General features: G+C 35.3%; 1 protein-coding gene across 4 annotated transcripts in view; it reads right to left on the bottom strand.

Moving 5' to 3' along the window:
* The window catches only part of usp32 (ubiquitin specific peptidase 32), a 209,923-nt gene that overhangs the window by 39,783 nt on the left and 145,265 nt on the right, over nt 1–24,875 (bottom strand). For all 4 annotated transcript variants that reach the window (XM_039756745.1, XM_039756747.1, XM_039756746.1 and 1 more), the window contains exons 18-24: nt 24,364–24,445; nt 24,201–24,275; nt 20,384–20,522; nt 19,976–20,081; nt 19,669–19,842; nt 4,838–5,012; nt 1,423–1,574 (exon numbers count right to left, since the gene is read on the bottom strand). In XM_039756745.1, coding sequence (XP_039612679.1) covers nt 1,423–1,574; nt 4,838–5,012; nt 19,669–19,842; nt 19,976–20,081; nt 20,384–20,522; nt 24,201–24,275; nt 24,364–24,445 — 903 coding nt within the window. The remainder of the gene's footprint in view (nt 1–1,422; nt 1,575–4,837; nt 5,013–19,668; nt 19,843–19,975; nt 20,082–20,383; nt 20,523–24,200; nt 24,276–24,363; nt 24,446–24,875) is intronic.

Raw genomic sequence — 24,875 nt, 5'->3', positions numbered from 1 at the left:
CCAACTGCAAATCACTGCCCTCTGTCCTATAAATCCAGAAGGTCTCCCATAGTTCCTGGTGATTCATTTCAAACATGATAGGGGATGGAGTGTTTACTTGTGTTTTTCTGTGCTTTGTACCTTTTGTGATTACTGGATTTTTTAACCTGTGCTCTATTTTAAACTTCGCTTTGGATTCTGCATTGGGACACTGTTTGCCTTGGATTGTTTTGCCTTTAGGAAATTCCTTATGTGCTACACTAAGCTCCTTGGCCTATTGAGCATTCATTGTTAAAAAATAAATATTTTATTTTATTAAGATTCTTTAAGGCACTTTTTGTTTTTAGTCGAGTTTTGACAGTAATCCTCCCTTGTGGGCCATTTTGGAAGTATTTTTGGGATTTGTGTGCTTTTGCGACTGCCAGCTCACGACACCACTCGAGCATACATATGGCAAAATGTCAGTTTATAGCTGACATTTAACCTAACTCTTACAGGCACATCTCAGTAAATTAGAATATCATTGAAAAGTTAATTTTAGTAATTCAATTCATAAAGTGAAAGTCATATATTATATGGATTCATTACACAGAGTGTGATATATTTCAAGCGTTTATTTCTTTTTATTTTGCTGATTATGTCTTACAGGTAATCAAAACTCAAAATTCAGTATCTCATAAAATTTGAATATTACATAAAACCAATAAAAATTATTTTTACTACAGAAACATCACAAACTTTATAGATAAACAAACAATAAAATTAGTGAATGCCCAGTGATAGAACTGCTTCATGAATTAAGAGTATTTGATGATATTATGTCATTCCACAGGAGACAAGTGTATAAGGGGGAACTATTTCGGGCACACATTGACTAGGCATAAAAAAGTCTCTGAAGGCTCAATGTTCTCTAACATTTTAAATTAAAGTTGGATAGTTTATATTTAGTTTTTTGGTTTTGAATAAAACTTGCACAAAAAACTATATATTCTACAAACCTATACTTCACACATTTATACATAGAATGTAATCTTGAGACACCAACATTGCATACAATACTTCTTTCAGGTTCAAGCTCAAAAGGTTTTGATCATTGCTCACATATAAATTATATACATACATATATTAAGTTAAATAATAATAAATAATAAAATAACTTATGTATTTGCTATTCTGCACAGAATATAATGTACGCTCTTTTCTTTATGGCTAATGGCATATGGCTCTCTACAGAGTATTTATTTTTTTGCATTTTGGTCCTTCAAAGATATTTCACTATCAGGTTTCCTAAAAATATGGTAGCTAAACAACAGTTCAAACAAAGCACATTCTAAAATGCTTTATCTTAAGTAACTGTAATAAAAGTGGTACAACATCCATTTTATATTCAAAATTCTATAATTACATGAGCAAGTAAAAATAATTTTAAAAAAATGCTCATACCTTAATGTTTGAACCGTGAACCTCAGCTAAAAGGATCTGTTCTGGTTTCAGACTGCACAGCTCACTCAGTTGTCTCTTCAGCCCTATGTATTTTTCATCCATGTTTAAACGTAGACCATACTGTACAGGTGTAGACCCATCTAACTGAATCACTGAATAAAGAAAGATATATAAAATGGTAGGAAATTGAAATAAGGTCAACTTGAAGCAATTATTTTTTATTGAAATCTATATATCTAGAAAACAGTCATTAAACAAAATCTACTGCAAAAGTTTCAGCGTTTTTCTGATGGGTATATGTTTATCATTTGCAGAAATACATTTTTGCAAGAGATTTATTACTGTTATGCAGATTAACTGAACAGAAAAATGTAGTCCTTATAAGATGTTCATAAGAATCACCAGTGAAAAAACAGTAAACTATGCTTTCAAATAAATGTACTTTACATTAAAGAGAAGTCAATTTTCAATTTACCCAATAAGAAAATTAATGTATGAAAATGAAAATGTAGACCTATCAGTAAAATCAATGCCCTACAAAGTGTGATATGTGAAAATTCCAAGTAGTATCATATATCATTTTATTCATTTTCTGAGCCTTTAATTTATCAGCAGCACTGGGGACAAATAAAAAGTTATTTAATGATGAGATACCAGTCAATTACAACATGCGTCAAGAATTTAACAAATATTTTATTAAGTAAATACTATTTATCATCATTAAATGAAAACTAAAAAAAATGCCCTTTTAATGAACCGATGACCTGTCTAGTACTATTTCCTGAACTTTGCTCAGTGCTGCCAGTGCTAGTTCTAGCCCCACCTAACCTTGATCTAGTTAAAGCCTATTTGAAGCTGCATCCTTATATTAATCTGAATAAATCAGACTGAATAACATAGCATGTTCATTTTAAATCCTTACCTCAAGAAATGTTTGTTGTTTGTCAAGTACTAAAACTATAAACTGAAGCTTTGCTCACTTGTGCAAAGATAGGATCAAAAATGTCCCCCTGTTAAAGCACTTTTCTAAATATATTAGCTGAATACTTCCTAAATGTGGGCATACTATTCATTATTTGTGAAGGACAAACATTGTCCAAACTACAAATCTAGTTTAGACTACAACTAAATAAGAATAAAAGCATTTGTTTTCATAAAAACAGAAATACTGAATTAGTTTTTAAAATTTTAAAACTATGTTGCCCAATGGTTTTCTGTTTTTTCAATGACCTACGGGGTACATCTTTCACCATCTTACAATGCTGTGATTGCAGCCATTCCCCAGCTCTCTGTGAATGGCACTCATGGCCACTGATCAATGGACAATTTGCATATCATTGAGCACACGGCCCATTGTTAGTCAATAGTGCTAGTTCGGTCATTAGGCCAAGATACTGTTTATAAGGTTGGAGAAACCTGCCGTATCGGATACAAACTATGTCCAGATGAACAGAATCAACATTCTAGAATTTCCTTACCTGGATTATTGAGCATGCCATCGAGACTAGCCTGTTCTTGTATTTTATAATGGAAGGTAATGGGGCCAGAGTCCAAACACATGAAAACAAAAGCCTTAAAAATTACCAAACACTAATCAAATTTTTCATGCCAAGAGTGATATCAAGTATTAATTGGCATCTTGAGATTGAATACATTTATAAAACAGTGTAGCCATTTCATCTTAGGATGGAAAAAAGCAAAACTCAAAACATCTTTGAAAGATTCAGTCATTTTAAAAGAAGGCCAGCTAACTGTGCGCCTAACGCTGCTGATAGTCTACCTTTGCAGCAGCCTTTTAGCCCTAGGAGTGTAGATTCCCTCTGAAACGTCATCTTCAAGTGCTGTTATTGCATTATTGTTGATCCCCAGATGAAAATTGCTGTCTCTGACTATTCGACAATAAATACTTAAAGAAAATTCACACAATTACATTCTTTCACCACATGTGATAAAATTAGTTGATTTAAAATGGCTACAAATCACAATGTACAACTACATCATCATATTATTTCCCTAAGTAAATATCTATCAGGAGGAAATGGTGAAACTTGCTAATTACGTTTACACACTCAAAAGTTCTCAGTTCTATTATTTACCATATCCTCAGCAAATTTAAAAATTTAATAATTTACTTATGGTGCTTTAATCTGTTTCATTGTGGTTTGGCTCTGTTGCATAATCTTCCATTTCACTTTTTCTTTTTTTTAATCACCTGTGCACTTGACACACCATAGAAAGTGCGTAATGTTGAATGTGGTTTTGCACTGCATACTTTCTACTGATGTGCAGTTGGCTTTGGCTCTTTCATAAATCTAAAGCTTTTATTAAAAAAATGGCAACACAGTGTTATCATTCAGGTCAGTTCAGATGTTTAAGATTAAGTGTGCAAAGTACAATAAAAAATGTTATGGGCACACCTCATAACAAATACCACACTGCATGAATCTCGATTCTGAACACAGAATGTAATAGGGGAAATATAGGTGCCATTTTAAGGCATAGGAAATAGTAGACTTCAGTATACATGTGTTGTCAGCACACACATACATTTTGAATCAGCAACAGATGTGTACTCAAATCAGATTATTTCAGGGCACACTGACCACTTTGCAGCTATATAAGATACTTGTCACACTTTTGTGCAGAGCATTACTTGGTAAGGCCTTGGCGGAATATAATCATTAAAGAAATACAACTGCAGAACCAAAAGTGGGATTTTATACAAATTGAAGCTACAAAAATGTGTCAAACTGGGGAAGCACATGTGGAAAATATTAAAACTTCACCCACAATGGGAGCTGCAAGCAGAAAAGCAAACACGAAACACATCCTTACCTTAAGGAACAAGAATCTGAAAAACGTCATAAAATATTAGTACTTCCAGTTTACTTTTGATGTCAGATGCAGGCTTAAGAAATGAGCAAAGCAAATGTTCTTAAATCAAAATTTTTGCTGCTCTGAAGTGATGTTTTTGGTAAGTTTAAATGCTTTTGTTTTCTAGTTTGGACCACAACCCATTCACCTCCATTTTAAAACATAAAAAATGTTTCTTTTTAGAACACAAGTTTATGTGTCAAATTAATATGGAGCATACCATTATTGTGAAGAAATAAATGACTTGAAAAATACTGCACTTATCCTTTAAGCTATAAAATATACTATGAATTGCACTGCACAAATAATATATTCTGAAACGCAACCTAAATTGGAAGGAGAATCATTTTTTGTTTCTTAAAATATCATGGATACCTTTCATCTTGGGAGCATTCAGTTAAAGACATAAGTAAAGTATTAGTCCAGTATATAATGTCTATTGACATGTTGTAATTTACAGTTTATATAATTTCTACTGGTTAAAAAAAAGAAAAAAAAAGCACTTTTTGTTTACAAGGTTTTGCTTGTTTCAGCATCTTACCTGTTATTTCCAAGTGCATGTAACTGTCCATTGGTAATGGCAATGACAGGAAGTTGAAAGGATCGAACCGAGCACTTATGTGCCCACACGTTTTACATTTCACCTGGGATTTCAACTGTCCATGAAATAAATCCACCACAATGGACTTGTTCCTTCTAAGATGATTTTCCCATGCCTGAAAAGACAAAGGGGTGTCTCTATGAACCATTAAAATGTTTAAATACATGGTGAGTTTAATGTTACCTTAAATTTTTTTAGCATAATTAATAATAACAGGGAATAGGCTACCCTATTTTAATACCTAATTACCACACAGGATATTGAAAGTGAAATTGCTTAAATAAAGAGCACTGGTTGCACTGGTGGAGAAATAACAAGTGTGAAAATAGGCAGAAGGCCACAAATTAAAGTAGTTAAGAGGACAACATATTTTTTTCTTTATTTATGAGCACAAAAGTATCTTTTCTACTCCAGCATTATGAGATGATACTTATTGATTATTCCAAATTAAGACACTTCTTAAGATCTGAGTAGAGAATGGACATGTTTAATAATTTTATTTTTGTGTGGACATTTCATTTTTAACTGTTGAGGTTTAAATATTAACTTATTTAACTTAGAAACACTCATAAAAAATGGTATCTCGCCTATAATAAAAATGTTTTCCAGTAACATGCTGCAAGGTAAAGATCCTCCAATTTACAAATTCAGATGATCTAAAACTTACAAATAAAATTTCTGAACACAATTTTCAAGAAAGAACTGGAAACCTCATTTATATTCAAGATGCAGGCTATAGTTTTCTTAGAGTTGTCAACACTAGTAACCTATTTCACTGGATGGATGCTTTATTAATCCCAAGGGGAAATTCAATGCTATTGTATTTTCATGGTGATAAATAGAATAAACAAGCCAAACAGAGATGGGACTGTTCAGTACTCTTCTGAATTTGGCAAACACTCGTTCATTTATGGTGCTGCAATGTTAATATTAATGTTATATACACATACATACATACATACATATGTATGTATAATATGTATGTATGTATGTGTATATATATATATATATATATATATATTATATATATATATATATACATACATATATATATACATACATATATATACATTAGTACACATGAAAATGGCTTACACTGATGTTGCTTCAGCACCAGATCAAGAAATTTTGAAAAGAAAAACAGCAGAAGTCATGGCTAGAAATGCTTTGTGTTTATTCAGAAATTAATGAATAAAAAAGGCAAAACATGATACAACGCACAAGTCATAAATTTTAATAGTATGTTAAAGAATGTAATGCAGTCTCACAGTTAAATGTTTTGAGCTCAGATTACAACAGTAATTCTCTAATTCTGAATCTGTACACAGGCATAAGCAATTAACAGTGTGATCTCCCACAAAAGAAACATTGAAAACAGCAAAACAAAGGTTGTTATACAATAGTTCTGAAATAAAGGATTAATGTAAAAACTTAAGTTTGATTTCACACAGGAAACTTTAAATTGGGTCAAATTTGGAAAAAAAAAAAAAAAGGGACAGATTTAAAATTTTCGGCCTTTAAAATTTGAATTATTTTGACTCAACCATCACATACTACTCTTCAGCAATATTTTTTTAACCAGCTAATGATGCACATATAAAATCTTACAACAAATGTTATACAATAACAAAACAGTGGTCCATTGACAAACCAGTCTTTGATAGCATGTTATTACAAAAAACAACTTTAAAGAGCTTGTTTAATTGCCCTGAACTATCATTGAATTCACTAATTTGTGATGTGGACAGATTTTTGGTACTCCTCTATGAAAAAAGAAAAACCCACAACTGTCTGAAATAACCTGAAACTAACAAAACTAATTGGCACCCATCATTGTTTATTCTATATTTAACAAAAAATTGGAGTTTGCTTTAGAGTTTTAAACAGAATACAGGTCAAATTCCGTTACAACGAAGTGCCAGGGACCTAAAAATATTTTGGTGTAATAGAAATTTCGTAGTAATGAGATTCTGTATTTGTCGCTATAGTGCTTTCAATAGCTTCTTTCACGTTAATTTTCCTCTCCACCTGTCTACACGTTATGCTGAAGAGAATTTTTCTCAGCATTTCCTTGCGATTATACATTTTCAGGGTGTGAATAATGCCCAAATCCAATGACTGAAGCACTGCCGTGCAATTGGTTGGAAGGAACTCAATGCGAACATTATCTAAAATGTGGATGCATGCTGTGGGCAGCACAGTTATCAATCAGAAGCAGAATCTTCTTTTCCTTCTTCATATTGTGACATTTCTGAACTCTTTTGGGACCTCCCCTCAATGTAACAACACGCTGAAGTGCATCCCAAAGTGCAATTGCCACGTCTATGGAAGATTGCTTATCTAATGCCGGGCCAACCACAAGCTTACAGCACTGCAGTGAAGCACCGCGGAAGCAAATCTGAGCAGATCGTGAACAGAATTACTTGGCCACTAACCTGGCTATGACCCTGCATGACTGCTGTGTCTATGTATAGAAGAGTGGTAGATGCCGTTACAATAAGTAACCGTGCTGTTCCTGTTTCAAGATAAATAACAAAGTACTAAGACTCAGCCTTGTGTTTTGGGGTGCAAGACAGTGACTTGCGCATCTCTGTATCCTTGTCAAGTTTTCGCAGCCAGTTTCCCAGTCATCGGAGCTCGCTGGTTTTCTTTATACTCGCAGAGAAGGGATGTAACAAGCTTAAAACACAGAAGACTGGCTGAATTGCCAATAATGAGAAGAATAAATCAGTGGCTGCCAGTTGAATTGCAGCGAAGTACGGCTGTCAACTTTTGTTTAGATTTTTTTCCTCCTCGGCATGGATCACCTTTGAGTACTAAAGTGCGATGCAGTAGCAGCTGGTAGAAGATTCCAGTCTCATCAGCACGGTAGATGTCTTCAGGCTCATAAGCTGAAATAATTTTCCTGATTTCACCTGCACGCCATTTGCTTGCTTTTTCAATTGGAACTGCATGTTCTTCTCCACAGATTGCTTTGGCTACAATTCCAGAATTATCCTGAAAGCGAATTAGCCAACCCCATCTGGCAGTAAATCTTCGTGGACAAAGGAAATAGGCAGTGACTTTGCTTTTTCTTGAATGAGTGGTCCACTAATAGGAATGTTTCTTGAACGAGCATCATTGAACCACATAATTGCTTTTTCAACATCTTCAAATGCAGCAGTTCGCATACGTTTGCAACCTGAGATTTTTCTTCCATTTTTGCTCAGCCTTTCAAGAAAGTTGACAGTATCGATAGCAAAATTCCGAATTCACTGGCAACATCTTTTTTCTTTTTGCCTGGAATTGAGAGTTGCAAAAATTCCAAGTTTTTTTCTAATGCGAACTGGTGTTGTTTTTTCGTGTCTGCCATTTCTGTAGGAGGGTGACAATGAGTTAAATTCCAATGGATATTTTTCAAATGTTGATGCGCAATAAGCAAAAAGTATCACTGAAAACCACAGAAAACATAGCAAAAATAAACAGTACAAGGAAAGTTCGGAGAAAAAGAAAAATGTACAATGTTACTGTTTGGGGATTGTTGTGCACAACTGAGCTGCGACCACAGAACTAACTGCTCTGTGGATGATTCATTCAGGCATTTCAAGGTCTTTTAGGCACTTTTCTACTGAATGTATTTCATAGTAACAAGATTTTTATAGACTGTCTTATGGGGAAACTGTTGGGACTGTAAAAATACTTCTTTGTAATGAAAATTTCATTGTAATGGAATTTGACCGGTATTTCAAATAACACAAATGAAAATGGCATGGACAAAAATGATGGGACCCTTAACCTAATATTCTGTTGCACAACCTTTAGAGGTAATCACTGCTAACAAGTGATTCTTCCACCTCTCAATAAGACTTCTGCACCTGTCAACAGGTAATTTGGCCCACTCCTCCTGAGCAAACTGTACCAGCTATGTCCATTTTGAAGAGTGCAGACTACATGTTTCAGTTTTTTCCATAGATATTCAACAGGCATTCTGTGCCAGACGCAGCAAAACATAACCAAGCCTCCTCCATGTTTCACAGTATGTACAGTGTGCTTTTCTGAAAGCTTCATTTTTTTTCTTCTATTGACACAGACCTGATGCGATTTGCCAAAAAGCTCCAGTTGTGTCTGATTTGTACAAAGGACATTCTCCCAGAGCTACTCACTGTTGCTTGTCAGAATGAATTTTAGGCAATTCCAATTTGCTTTTTTTGTTTTTTCTTTCAACAGTGGAGTACTCACGGATCTCATTTCATTTTGCCCACTGTCACTCAAAACAGCAATGAATGGTATGATTAGTCACTGATGAACCTTGACCTTGGAGTTCAGCTTGTGTCTTGTTGAAAGTGGTCTTTTATTTCTATTTTTATTGTCTATTATTTTCACAATCCTTCTGCCTGTTCTGGGGTCGATTTTCTTCTTAAGGTCATATCAGTGGAGGCTAGCAACAGTTTGATGGACCTTAAACTTCTTAATTATTTGCAGCTGTTGTCATAGAGGGTGGCATGGTGGCACAGCGGTAGTACTGCTGCCCTGCAGGAAAGAAACCTTGGTCCTCCCTGCGTGGAGTTTACATGTTCTCCCAGTGTCTGCATGGGTTTCCTCCCACAGTCCAAAGACATGCAGGTTAGGTGCATTGGCGATCCTAAATTGTCCCTAGTGTGTGCTTGGTGTGTGGGTGTGTGTACCCTGCGGTGGGCTGGTGCCCTGGCCGGGGTTTGTTCCTGCCTTGCACCCTGTGTTGGCTGGGATTTGCTCCAGCAGACCCCCATTACCCTGAGTTAGGATATAGCGGGCTGGAAAATGGATGTTGTCATAGAACATCAAGTTGCTTGGAGAAGGTCTTCTAGCCTTTTCCTTTAATATGTTTGTGTATAGTTTTCTTTCTGATCTCCTCATACAACTCTCTCCTTTACTTTCTCTGGCTTATGTTTAGTGTGGGAGACATGATGATACAAAAGTGCAGTGTGACTACTTTTCTCCATTTAAATAGGCAGAATGACTTATTACACAACAGGAGAGATGTATGTTACTGATTAAAGAAAACATCAAATTTTTTATGATCTTTTCAGGGGCACCAACAAATGTGTCCAGGTCATTTTAGAATTTCTTTGTAAAATAAGCAATACTCGCTTTTCAGGGAGCATACAGCACTTTTCAAATGAGCTGTAAAAGTACCAACAAATCTGTAATAATGTTTGAAATTGTATTTAGTATTGGTTTTAAGATTGAAGACTTAAGTGCCATTGTTGAGAGCATCTTGACCAGCTGCATCACCGTGTGGTACAGCAACACTACTGCTATGGACTGCAAACGCATGCTGAGAGTGGTAAAGACTGCTGAGAAAACCACCAGGACCCCACTGCCCTCTGTGCAGAGCATCTACAACAGAGAGTCTGCAGGAGAACTGCCTCGACCCTCAGGGACAGGGACAGGGACCCCACCCACCCCCAACACAAACTGTTCGCACTTCTACCCTCAGGCAGGAAGTATAGAAGTATGAAATGCAGGACTTGCAGGCTAAAGAACTCTCTTTCCCAAGGGCCATTAGACTCCTAAATAACTGACTGTAGTTTATAACCATGGTTCACCTCATTCTATCTACCTGACACAACTATATTTGACTTGTCCATCACACACCTACCTGCACATTACACTTTATTTGTATTCTGTTTTTATACTTTATGCTGCTTCTGTTACTTATTATCTATCTGCTACTTATTATTTATGTTTATCTTTATACGTTGGTTTTGTCATTTGGTGTGGACAGCAAAGAAAGAATTTAATTGTACAGGGAAACATGCTTCCTTACTGTGCACATGACAATAAACTGAACTTGAACTTAAAACAGTATTCATCAGTTACTGGACAGAAAATGTTAGAGAATAAATTTATTACTCTTTATAAACTCTATGCTGAAATTAGTAGTGGGCGGTATTGGCGTAATTCAATATGATACAGTATCTCACAAAAGTGAGTACACCCATCACATTTTTGTAAATATTTTACTATATCTTTTCATGGGACAACACTGAAGATATGACACTTTTATACAATGTAGTCAGTGTACAGCTTGTATAACAGTGTAAATTTGCTGTCCCCTCAAAATAACTCAACACACAGCCATTCATGTCTAAACTGCTGGCAACAAAATGAGTACACCCCTAAGTGAAAAATGTTCAAATTGTGCCCAAAGTGTCAATATTTTGTGTGGCACTGCCTTTTACTCTCTTGGGCATGGAGTTCACTAGAGCTTCACAGGTTGCCACTGGAATTCTCTTCCACTCCTCCATGACAACATCACGAAGCTGGTGGATGTTAGAGACCTTGTGCTCCTCCACCTTCCGTTTGAGGATGCCCCACAGATGCTCAATAGGGTTTATGTCTGGAGACATGCTTGGCCAGTCCAGCTTCTTTACACTCAGTTTCTTTAGCAAGGCAGTGGTTGTCTTGGAGGTGTGTTTGGGTTTGTTATCATGTTGGAATACTGCCCTGCGGACCAGTTTCCAAAGGGAGGGGGCTCATGCTCTGCTTCAATATGGCACAGTACATGTTGGCATTCATGGTTTTCTCAATGAACTGTAGCTCCCCAGTGTCGGCAGCACTCATGCAGCCCCAAACCATGACACTCCCACTACCATGCTTGACTGTAGGCAAGACACACTTGTCTTTGTACTCCTCACCTTGTTGCCGCCACACACACTTGACACCATCTGAACCAAATAAGTGTATCTTGGTCTCATTAGACCACAGGACATGGTTCCAGTAATCCATGTCCTTAGTCTGCTTGTCTTCAGCAAACTGTTTGCAGGCTTACTTGTGCATCATCTTCAGAAGAGGCTTCCTTCTGGGACGACAGCCATGCAAACCAATTTGTTGCAGTGTGCATATGGTCTGAGCACTGACAGGCTGACCCCCCACCCCTTCAACCTCTGCAGCAATGCTGGCAGCACTCATACATCTATTTTCAAAAGTCAATCTCTGCATATGACGCTGAGCACGTGCACCCAACTTCTTTGGTCGACCATGGCAAGGCCTGTTCTGAGTGGAACCTGTCCTGTTATGGTCTTGGCACCGTGCTGCAGCTCAGTTTCAGGGTGTTGGCAATCTTCTTATAGCCTAGGCCATCTTTATGTAGAGCAACAATTCTTTTTTTCAGATCCTTAGAGAGTTCTTTTCCATGAGGTGCCATGTTGAACTTCCAGTGACCAGTATGAGAGAGTGTAAGAGCGATAACACCAAATTTAACACACCTGCTACCTTGTAACACTAACGAGTCCCATGACATATGAAAACAATTTGGGCATTTTTCACTTAGGGGTGTACTTACTTATGTTGCCAGCGGTTTAGACAGTAATGGCTGTGTGTTGAGTTATTTTGAGGGGACAGTAAATTTATACTGTTATACAAGCTGTACACTGACTACTTTACATTGTATTAAAGTGTCATATCTTCAGTGTTGTCCCATGAAAAGATATAATAAAATATTTACAAAAATATAACGGCTGTACTCACTTTTGTGAGATACTGTATTTAAATAATATATCATGATATGATATTTATTTATATTTAAATATATGTTAAAAAAATGTTCTCTGCAAAGTACCAGAATTCTGTTAAAAAGGTGTATTGCAAACTTTACAGTGTTTCAGAATTTACCCAAACAAAAAAAATATGCATTTCCAGAAAGAGAATATGCTTTAATTTTATTTATGTATTATAAACTATTCTTTTTAAAAATAATCTTAATATTTGTAAACATTGTAATAAAAGCTTTCACCAAATCACATTATAGTTAACTTTTGCTGGACACTACTTAAAATATTTACAATGTGCAAAACAGCACAAAAAAATACTGCTCCCTCAAAAGGACAGATACTTTAGTTGACTCTTTTGACTTTTCAAGACTTTCAAATATGTAAACACTATGGACAAAATAGTCTTCTTATATAATACACTACCATGGCTGTCTGTTTGTCTGTCCAGGATTTTAAATCACCTGTAGCTCACAAACCGTTTGAACTATTGACCTGAAATTAGGTACAAATATACTATGTGATGTCTACGATCCGCTTTCGGGATGATGATTGGCCTCCAAAGTTACTGCCCTTTTTATTTTTATTTTATTGTAGAATCAACTCTTACAGCAGCCAGCAGGTCGGTCATTCGGCGCACATGTACAGGCGCTATTCCCATTCCCTACCACCTTCGCCATCACTTCACCTACCTCTTCATATCTAAAATTATTCTTGAGGCAAAGACTTAAGTGCCAGCTTAAGTGAAAAATTAAGGAAAACGTACTAAGTAATTGGAACACAAACACTGACAATCAGTTTAAACTCAAAAAGATGTTGACAAAAGAAGAGAAGCAGTGGGCCACTATGGTGGAGAAAAGAAGAGCTGCTCAGGAAGCAGAAACTGCATCAACCTCTGAGCAAATGAATGCTAAACGTACAGAGAAAGAGTACGAAAACCATGAATGCTATAGTCAAGTGTATTCATTGCAAGTTATTGTGCAGTGCGTCGTTACTGGTGTCAAATAAAACTTAAGTTTATGGGTATTTAACAAAGTTTGTGTTGTACAAGTTTATATTTCACAAAGTTTTTGTTCTACTTGTAGTGGAGATGTAAAGGTCCCGTTTACTCAGTATTCCGAGAACTGTCAAAGCTTATCTGCACTCTTGGGCTTGAATGATCAATAACAATAACAGATGGTGCACTTACTGCAGAAATATATGAGCATTTCTTTGTACTTTAAGGTAATGAAAACACTTAAGGAAAGTTGTTTTTCCACCATAGTAGAGGATCATATTTACTGTCTGCATCAGTCATCTGCAAACAGGTTTGCAGCCGAGATGCATGTCTGCTGGCAAGACCAATTCAAGAGTTTTTTGGAGCCTTGTTAACCATGCTATACATGGAACTTTTAGGAAACACTATGATATACGTCTGGTCTTTAGTGACCTGGCATATACGGTGTATGCATATTGTATATACATATGCAGAATGTATGAATCAGGCCACAAATAACCATAACTACCAGCTTTTACTGAATACCTCTTTCCTGACATTCTTAAACTAATTAGTGTTTTTGAATACAGGTAAAATTCTGTTACAACGTACTCTCAGAAACTTAAAAAATATTTCGTTTTAATGAAAATTTCATTGTAATGAGATTCTGTATTTGTTACTATAGTGCTTTCTTTATCTTGTGCCCAGGCGTTTGCAATCATTTCAATAGCTTCTTTCACATTAACTTTAATCTCCTGCTGCCTACAAGTTATGCTGACGAGAATTTTTTCTCAGCATTTCCTTGCAATAATACACTTTCAGGGTGCAAATGATGCCCAAATCCAATGGCTGAAGCACTGCTGTGCAGTTGGGTGGGAGGAATTCAATGCGAACATTATCCAAATGTGGAAGCATGTTGTGGGCAGCACAGTTATCAATCAGGAGCTGAATCATCCTTTTCTTCTTCATATGGTGAAGTTTCTGAACTTATTTATTGTAGTGTGATCAGTCACTCTGCTATAAACAGACACAGCAGTCAGGCAGGGTCGTGGCCAGATCAGTGGTCAAGTAATCCTGTTACATGCATTTACAATGTTCCTTGCATCATTCATCGATATCTTTTCTGCTTGCTTTGGCGGAGAGACGCAGCATAGCTTTGAGCCTGCTGTTGCCCCAGCAACAGATAAACAGTCTTCCATAGACATGGAGATTGGATTTCAGGACGCTCTTCGGCGTGCTGTTTAGTTGGGGGGAGATCCCAAGAGAGTTTACAAACCTCACATCAACTTGAATGAGTGTCGCATTAATAGTAATGTTTCTTGAAAGAATATCACTTAACCACATAAAAACTGCTTTTTCTACGTCTTCAAATGCAGCAGTTCACATACATTTGCAACCCGAAATTTTTCTTCTTTTTTTGTTTGGTTTTTCAAGAAAGTTGACAGTGTTGATGGCGAAATTCCGAATTCACTGGCAACGTCTTTTTTTATTTTTGCCGCAATCAAGAGTTGAAAAAATGCAAAGTTTTTTTTTTTTTCTAACATGAACTGTTAACGTTTTTTTGTGTCTGCCGTTTCTATTGGAGGGTGGCAATGAGTTAAATTCCAATGGATGTTTTTGAAATGTGCACAACTGAGCTGCGGGCACATAACTAACTGCTCTGTGGATGATTCATTCAAGCATTTCAAGGTCTTTTGGGCACTTTATTGTAATGAAAGTATCTGCTGAATGTACTTTGTAGTAACAAGATTTCTATAGACTCGTGTCATATGGGGAAGCTGTAGGGGCCATTAAAGTACATTGTTGTAATGAAAAATTAGTTGAAAAGCTATTCATTGTAACAGAATTTTACCTGTATTTAATATTTCCTACAATACATAATAAAAAACTACAGAATCGTACTGTGCTACTCAGCACAATAATCACAGACCTCAGTTAAATATTTGTGATCACTGCAGCACATAAATCTTGGCATGTTGAGAAAACGTCTATTTTTTTGCTGTCCAGTGATCCTAGACATGTGTGCCACCTTCTGTGTCGACTTTTACTTCAAAAAGAAGCTGTTTCAGGTATGTGTCTTTCGCTATTTCACTCCAAGCAGCAGCTGCAGCTCCTTGCCCACGGGTCTAAGCTCTGCCCCTCTACAATTCCCTGCTCATAGCATTCCAGTTCTTATGTAGAGGTATTGCTCTGCTCTGAATTTCTTTGTGTTGTTCGTTTGTCTCTCTGCTGCCTGCTTGAGTCTCTCTGACTCCTCATCTGCCATTAATGACAGGGAATCTTTGAAGAGCTTGATTAAACGTCGGGGGATTTCTTTTCTTATCACTTACCTCTTAACTCAAATACCTACATAGGAAGCAACAAAACAGAAGCACAACTGTAATAAATATATACAGAAACAAAGAAACAATGAAAAAACAATGTTCCGAGCACGGTTTTCAAACTGAGCACTCAAAATTTGCATGTAAAAATACATGCACATTACCACGTGGAAATTTAAAGTGATATTGCACAGAGGCCATGTGCTTTTGAAAATAAATTTCTAATTGCTTTCAACTTCAAACATTTACTCCCTCGGGTATGAGATTTGTAAGCACATGCCAAATAGACAACTGAATTAACATCTCAGTGGATGTTTTGCCATGCCAAATAGCTGACTGACTAAAAATCTGAGTGGGCATTTGCCGGTATCCTTCGTATTTTTGTGGGAGTACTGCCTTGGTGAAGTAAATGCAACTTCGCATTATATACTTGGGGTCTAAGGTGTTTTGCACAAGTTTTTAAATTTCTCTTTTCAAAGCATATAAATGGGATGGGTTCCCTCAGCAATATGCTCCGTTTCAGTACTCGTAATTTAGCTCAGATGTTTTTTTGTCATAGAGGCATCAGTTGGTGAATGACTTGGTGATAGTAAACAGATTTAAGCTTTGTTTCACTTTTGTGTCATGCTGCATTTCAAAATAAGTTGCGGCTCGTCTTTTCAGAGAATCTCTCTATATAATGGCGTGGCTGTTCTTGACGTGTGCAAAATGTTGCTTGTGTTGCCACAGTTTGTATAAATGGGCTGCTTGTAAAGTTTATATATTACATTAATTTGGTCAATGTCAGTAATTTACAAATTATCTTTGCTAGCAGGGTGTTTTTCTTCACTTTCTAATCGAAACAGAGAACACTTTTGTTTTACAAGAACTCACACACACCCTGCAGCAAGATCAACTTCTAAACTGCTGAGTCCATGTCGCACATAGACAGTGAAGTCAGATGATAATGATGATTATTTAAAGAGCTAGCCTATCTACCTTAACACAACCGTTTCTCAAGATCGGTCAGCTGAAACACCAAGATTTTATTAATAGATTTATGATTCACACATAAGTGTAAAAAGGTTGTAAACTATCATTAAATACTGTTAAAACTAAAATTCCTTAATGTGTGACACCATTACCGGTGTTGGCAATACACCACACAGTACCATCAATAATCTACATAAAATTATAAACCCCTATTTGTTGTTATATAGCGGAGTTCCAAATTCCACAGTACAAATATGTTCTAGGCTGATTTATAGTTATTGATCAATCTAAACCTCTCTATTATAAAATAAATCTTGGAAGGAGACAAGACGTAATTTTCACAGTAAGACACTTGTACATCCCGTGAGACAAGACCATGCCCGGTGCCAGAAATAAAGGACAAAGATTAGATGACCAAGTAGAACATTGTAAAGAATTCAAAAATGTTGGCGCGGCACTCATGCAGAGCAGGTGTAGAAATAATGGAAGGACGAAAATTTAAAAGTCTCAAAGAAAGGATAGGAAAGATCACATTAGCACCAAGGTTATAATAGTTTTGCCTTTTTATATTAGCTTTTATTTCTAGATTTCCTCTGACCTTACTTGGAAATTCAGTTTAGTTTTTCTTCATCTTATGTTTTTAGTTTTAATTTAGGTTTTATTTCACAAAGACATTTCTGTTTTATTTTTATATCTATTAGTTTCAGTTTTAGTAATTATGGTGTGATTAAATAGCTGCTATGGTGTTTACTTTTGTGTCACAAAACTGTACACTTAACAGGTTTAGACATGAGTTTATTGTTAGTGGAAGCTTACTACAATACGCAGTTTACTATCTGGTTTTGTTTTTGTTTGATAAAAGCAAGCAGAATCAAAACCAGATACTGAATATGAACAATTTTATAATTTTTAAAATATTTTCTGTCATTTGTGCTAAACAAATGTGTTGACTGTCGACACTTTTCATCTTTTCCTTTTCTTGCCAAGAATGGGCCAATTTGTAATGAAATTTAGGTGAATTTTAAGGTTTTACTGTAAATGAGTATAGGTTAAGGGTCAAGGTTATGGGCAGTGAGAGCTGAATAGCCCATCATAAGAGCAGTAAACCCTTAATGAGACAGCATCTGAGATTATGAACAATATATATATTATCTAAACCTATTTATCCAGAGCAGGATCAAAGGCTGGAGCCAACCCCAGCAGGTCTGGATGCAAGGCAGGAACAGTCCCTGGTATGCAATTATGTATGATATGGCTGATGTTAAGAACAAAAAGAATGATATTTCAACTATTTTGAAGAGAGAGAGAGATAAGTTAATACATATAGAATAAATAAAAAAACACATTAGTGTGTGTTTTGTTTTTCACCAGTTTGCAGAGACTTTTTTCTCCTACCTACCTGTAGTTCAGTAGAGACATTGCCAGCTTAGGAATTTTAAAGGTTTATATCGCTTTGCTGTTAAAACAACTTTTTTTAAAGCAAAAGTGATTGGTCAGTAACAATATGCTGATCTTGTATGATGACTGTCATTCTCTCGATCAGTGGCATTTTATTTTCAGAAAGGATTTCTCCTGTGCAAAGTTACAAGGGTTAAAGACTAACGGCAAGAATATTCATTCAAAAACGAAAAATAAAAATATTCTTAGTATATTATTTTATTTCAGTTAGTCTTTCCAGCTACTTTAATAGTTTTGTTTAGTTTTTCATTTCAGTTTTGTTAATTATTTTATTTCAGTTTATGAATTTTTTTTTAATAGTAGTTTCAGTTTTGATTTTAGTTTTCGTTAATTATAATAACCTTGATTAGCACAAACAGAAATTATTACTCAGTGAAATAACGGAACAGCGAAAAGTGATTGAATATATTGTTCAGATTTAAACCTTAAGTAGGAGACTTGTAGATCATCTAATTTATGTTGCCAGTGAGAATTAAAGATTCCAAAAACGTTGGCGTGGTATGAAGTCCCGTGAGACGGAGACTTTTAACATGAGATTCTTTCAAGTCACATCCTACTTACATCTAACCTCAGTTGTGTGAATGCTTTTGTCAGACACAGTTTCTGTGCTCTCAGCTCTTAGTCATGTGAATGCTTTTGCCAGAAACCTGCATTTTTGTCACTCTTTAATTTAATATTGTTTATTATCAGTATGCTGCTGCTGGAGTATGTGAATTTCCCCTTGGGATTAATAAAGTATCTATCTATCCAGAAACACTTCCTGCGCTCTCAGCTCTTATAAATTTGAGCAAGACAATAATTTTCTATGTTCTAGATAACACGTCAATGACTAAGTGAAGAAGAAAGAGCATGGACAAACATTCGAAAAAGTAATTTTATTCATTAGAGAGAAAGAAACGATATTCACTCACAGGCAGTTATACGTTACGTTGTCACAATGTCCAAACACAGAATCAAAATTAATGTGATCTTGAAGAAAAGTTAATTCCAAATATTATTTTTACTAAAGTTTTAAAATAAAAGTGAAAATAATGCATATGTAACAATTCCCATGAAAATAACAATCTCGTGAAATTAATGCATATGTAACAATTCCCATGAAAATAACAATCTCTTAAAATTGTATATCCGGTTAACCAAACCCGGGGGTGGGCGAGCGAAGAGAGCATGGGGCGAAGCCCTCTAGTCTTCAATAATTTTGTTAGATTAAATTTTGTATGATATTAAAAGGTGCACTTGAATGGTTAAAATTGTTTGCTATGATGTTTCTTCATAAGACCAACTGATAGATAGATCCATCTGTTGAGTAAACAAGGAGGAAATGATGGCACAATGCTTTTAAAAAATTTTCAACTTCTTTCACAAATTATTGCATGCATCCAGTTGAAAAACTGATTTGTCATCCACAAAACGTAATTAAGTCATAAAAGCACTTTCTACAAGATTTTAACCCATTGATTTAATAATGCCAAGAAGTAGATTTAAAACAATCGGATTTTAATACTAGGTAAAAGGATAAAAAAAAAAACAAACCTCTGCAGCCACCTCCCAGTCAGGTCGTCCATCGCTATCCTTAAGTTCAACATATGGCTTGTCATGAACTCGATTAAGGTCCTCGTGCAGCCCATCCAATAAGAATGCCAAAAGTTCCTGAGAGTCCTGTTGCTGAAATCCATTAAATCTTGGTGCATATTTGGCTATTGTCCACTGAAATGACATTGGAATAGATCTTTATTATTACCAATAATAATAATAATGCTCTGGTATTAGACAAAAGTGAACTTTCAGTACAACTGTAGTTCAGTGATAATTAAAAATAAAAACTAATAGTAATCTTTACCCTGAGTTTTAAAGGGGCCACATTCTTTTGTGTTCCACTCCAAAGCTCTTGAACTAAATCACCATAGCATTTTGCCATATGGCCTCTCATTCCAATTGGATTTGTCCTGTAATTTCATATAAATAAGATCTTAAGTTATTGAAAAAAATCATTTGTTATTTGTACCATTGTTTCTGCCCATAAATAAATATCTGCTGACAAAACATAAAACATATCAGATACCTTTAAACAACTTGAAAGGTTTTTAATAAACAGAATGTCTGAGGTGCCCTAATGAACATGTAGTGTTAAGATTACCTTTCCCTGTGCTCATATGGAGAACATTGATTAAAATTTCCACAAAAATCTAGATTAAAGTATCTGGCTTTATCTAACAAGTAGAGAAAACTACTTAACTATGACACTTACCTATTGAGCTCATAAAGGTGTCTGCCTGAGATAAAATATTGGGTCAGGGGCTGAGTATTACTAACACATTGGATACTAGAGTTCATAAAGCATGTGTTGCCCAAGTTGCTTAATCCAGTGGCTCCCTTTTCAGTAGGTACTGCAGAGGTGAAATGTGCATAAAATTAGGAAATTCATATTCATATGGGGATCAATTTTAAGGCCCCACTCAAAAGAACCAATAGAGAGAACATGTACACACTATGCAAGCAGCTCCCCACCAAGGAATAAAACTGGGTTCCAGGAGATACATGACAAATTCACTTCCTGAGGTAACATGTCACGCCAGGATAATTTACAATGATCTAAATTATTATAAAAAGCCTTGCTTATTATTACAATTAGGTTATGTAAAGACATATTTTTAAATTGTATTTTAGAAAGCAGAGGTTTATAAAAAGTATTCAATCTTAAAAATTCATTACAGAATAATTGTTCCATCTCATTCCTACAATTTTAATGCAAACATTATCATTGTGTAGGAGGGTTTGTAAACATTAATGATCAATTTTATCATAATATCCATTATTTAACAATTCTCATTGGTTTTACAAATTATATTAAAAGTTATTCAGACATATAATACGGAGTCTTATTCAGATTAAATCACCAGAAGACACCAGAAGACTTTATATGGAATAATCACTCAAAAGATATTAAAGCATCCTAAATATTATATAATAGGTTCAGAATTTAGTTGTGCTTGAAAGTTTGTGAACCCTTTAGAATTTCTATATTTCTACATAAATATGACCTAACACATCATCAGATTTTCACTCAGATTAAGAACCCTGTCCCATCCGTGAAACATGCTGGTGGTAGTATCATGGTTTGGGCCTGTTTTGCTGCATCTGTGCCAGGACGGCTTGCCTTCATTGATGGAACAATGAATTCTGAATTATATCAGAGAATTTTAAAGGAAAATGTCAGGACATCTGTCCATGAACTGAATCTCAAGAGAAGGTGGGTCATGCAGCAAGACGACCCTAAGCACACAAGTCGTTCTAACAAAGAATGGTTAGAAAAGAATGAAGTTAATGTTTTGGCCAAGTCAAGCTCCCAAGGACCTGAAGCAAGCAGTTAATGTGAGGAAACCCACCAACTATCCCAGAGTTGAAGCTGTTCTGTACGGAGGAATGGGCTAAAATTTCTCCAAGCCAATGTGCAGGAATGATCAAAAGTTACCGGAAACTTTTAGTTGCAATTATTGCTGCAAAGGGAGGTCAAACCAAATACTGAAAGCAAAGGTTCTCATACTTTTGCCACCCACAAATATGTAATATTCGATCATTTTCCTTAATAAATAAATGACCAAGTATAATATTTTTGTCTAATATGTTTAACTGGTTTCTCTTTATCTACGTTTAGGATTTGAGTGAAAATCTGATGATGTTTTAGGTCATATTTATGCAGAAATATAGAAAATTCTAAAAGGTTCACAAACTTTCAAGCACAACTGTAACTGTGGACAACAGTAATAAAGATCTGCCACTTTCAAAAGAAGTTTTAGTGGATTCAACACTTAATACATAACCATCCAATTGGAGTTAACAGTAGATAACTCCAGGTTTCCTTAAACAAAATAATGTATACATTTAACAAAAAAATGAACAAACACGACAGTTAAGAAAAATATTAAAAGCAGCACTCGAAAAAAGATTAAAATATTGTACTTTTTGTGCTTTTGCCTGAGATTTATTCTGTATTACTTTTGCACCATCTTTCACTCTTGTGACATTTTAAAGTTGCCTTACATAAAGGCATTTGCTAAATAAATAATACTACCTAATTAAATAAGGTACCCTAAGCAAATGCAGCACAGAACTAGATAACCTACAGTATCTCTCTTATTAAAAAAAAAAATTCTGGGAAGGAGACTAGGGAGTCGAGACGTGATCTTCTCGGAAGACAATCTGACGTCCTGCAAGAGACACTTTAACGTCACGCGAGACAAGGCAGTGAGACAACATTTAAAACAAGTTCACGGACATCTAACCAAGCAGTTTTTGGAATGCTTTTGGCAGACAGACATCATATGCTCCCAGCTCTTAAAACAATGACAAGCAGAAAATGCAACTTGCCAGTAGCAGGAAGCCAGCACATGATCCAACTGCAACTCCTTAGCGTGCATGCAGCCCCCTTCACAACGCGAGCGGCAGATACACGAAGTATCAAAAGGACAGCTGTTGTACAGGCTTTTAAATGATTGACGTGCAGCGGGACAAAAAGAACGTGCAGCACGCCAGCAGCAGAAAGACAGAAGATGATCCAACGCCATCTCCTTAGTGTGCGTTCAGCTTCCCCCCACCCCCCTTTACAACACAAGCAGCATTATACGTCCTACGAGAAAAATGTAACCTGGGGCCGGAAATAAAGGACAAGTATAGTTTTTACAAATGTTTTAAAGTAACAGTGAAAATAATGTATAATAAATAACAATCTCTTTAAATTGCATATCTGGTTAACCAAAAAAAAAACAAAAAAAAAAACAATTTACCAGCTTACAGTCTTTGTGGAGTATGTCTTTCAAAAATATTTTTAAGAAATGTATCTAGATATAAGATACAAACAACAACTAACAACTGATACCATTTTTACATCACAGATTGCACTCTGTTGTCTAGGTGGCTGTTGAGCCACCACAATTCTATGTGGGATCTGTTTTTAACTAAATGACATTGCAAAGTGCTGTTACAAAGCATTATTTCAATATAGTCTTCTAGTAATGCACAAAACTGCATTCTATTATTACTGTTATTTTTTTTTAATATGACTCTGTGACAATACGGGTTCTGCTCCATTCTCCCATCTTACTTCTGGGAGTTCTCGAACACCGACACCATCTGTAATTACACCGATGACCTGGGGATGGTGCAAAAGGTGCAAAGTGCTTTTATTAAAAATCAACAAAATCAAAACAGCGTTCAAATAAATAGCGCAGTGCTTTAAAAATCGTCAAATAAATAATTCAATAAAAACAGGTGAAAGGTGGAGATTAAAAATACTCTTAGAAAAAATCCTTTAAAAACAACCAGGTTAAAACAATGGCTGGAAGCAGTCTTTTAAAAGAAAGCCCGGTGCATTCTTTTACTGGCGACTCCCCTGCTTCTCCCATCCAGGCTATGCACCTTAAATGATGTGGAAAAATAAATGACTACAGGGGAAAATTTTACATATCTTGAGTGGTTAGAATTATTTAACAGTGCTTCATTTTCATTTTGCAGAGTATGTCACTAGACCTTGCTCATAGACAGCACCATTGTGGAAGAAACTACAAGTTATTTTGTAATGTAAATAAGGTTCTACCAGCACAATAATCATAATAAAAATTTGCAGAAAACATACTCAAAAATAAATGACTAGCAAAAAATTGATTTTTAAAGTTCTCAAAGTGAAGACTAGTTGCAATTCATGTAAGATAACTGGGCAATCAGGTACAGATGAGGTAAAAAAAAAACAAAAAAAAAAAACTTTTGAGCAAAAGTAAGAGAGGCTATTAACTAGAAAATAACCACAGAAGTATTAGTAACTTCTTAGGTATTATTTACCTATCATTTGTCTATTGCAAGCATTCAGTGGTGTACATTAATGGCTTAAGTCTTCTGCAATAAAAATGCAACCACTAAGGAACTACAAAACTGGCTTATAAACTTTCAAGCATCCGAACATATTTATGCATACATAAGTGATAATTACAGACGTAACATAAAATATAACATGATATATCTAAGCAATATTGCCTTGCCTGCTTTGCACAATGCTATAAGACACAACTAACCTTTATGTCGATCCATTTTGCTGCTGTTTGCTATAAAAGACATTTCTTCAGGCCAGCTCATGTCCTTGTTACGAACTAAAATAAAATAAACATACAATAAACTGACAAGAGTGACCACTGTTGATGTCTAAAATAAAAACTACAATAGTCACAGCATAGTTACCTTCAATTACCAATTGTTGCTCATCTTGAATCTTTAAGTATTCCAGCATGTGATCTTCATCATCAAGAAGAGTAAGATAATTCTAAAACAATATATGCATACATATATACATTGTGTAAATGTGCACAATACAAAAAATATTACAAGAAAGCTAACATGGATTAAACATGATTATATATTTCTGCATATTCTGTATATATTACACCCAAAATGCTTTTAAACAGAAATCAAAAGTTAACTGTGCACACAACATTACATACAATCATAAATGTACACTTTTTAAATTTAAGAAGTGCCAGAATAAAATCAGATCATTAGGTAGATAATATCTACTGAAATTACAGCATTCAGAGAACAGGGAAACCACATACAAAAGCCAGGACAAATGTTAAATATAATAAAAATGTTCAAGCCTGTTAAAAGACTGAAAGAACAAAACAAATTACCCTTAGATATTAAAACATTACAAAAATTGTGATGAGAACAGGTTATTCAGTCCAACTATTCATTCC

This window comes from Polypterus senegalus, chromosome 6 (assembly GCF_016835505.1).
Source record: "Polypterus senegalus isolate Bchr_013 chromosome 6, ASM1683550v1, whole genome shotgun sequence".
NCBI classification, from domain to species: Eukaryota; Metazoa; Chordata; class Cladistia; order Polypteriformes; family Polypteridae; genus Polypterus; species Polypterus senegalus.
This window is presented reverse-complemented; position numbering and strand designations above follow the sequence as displayed.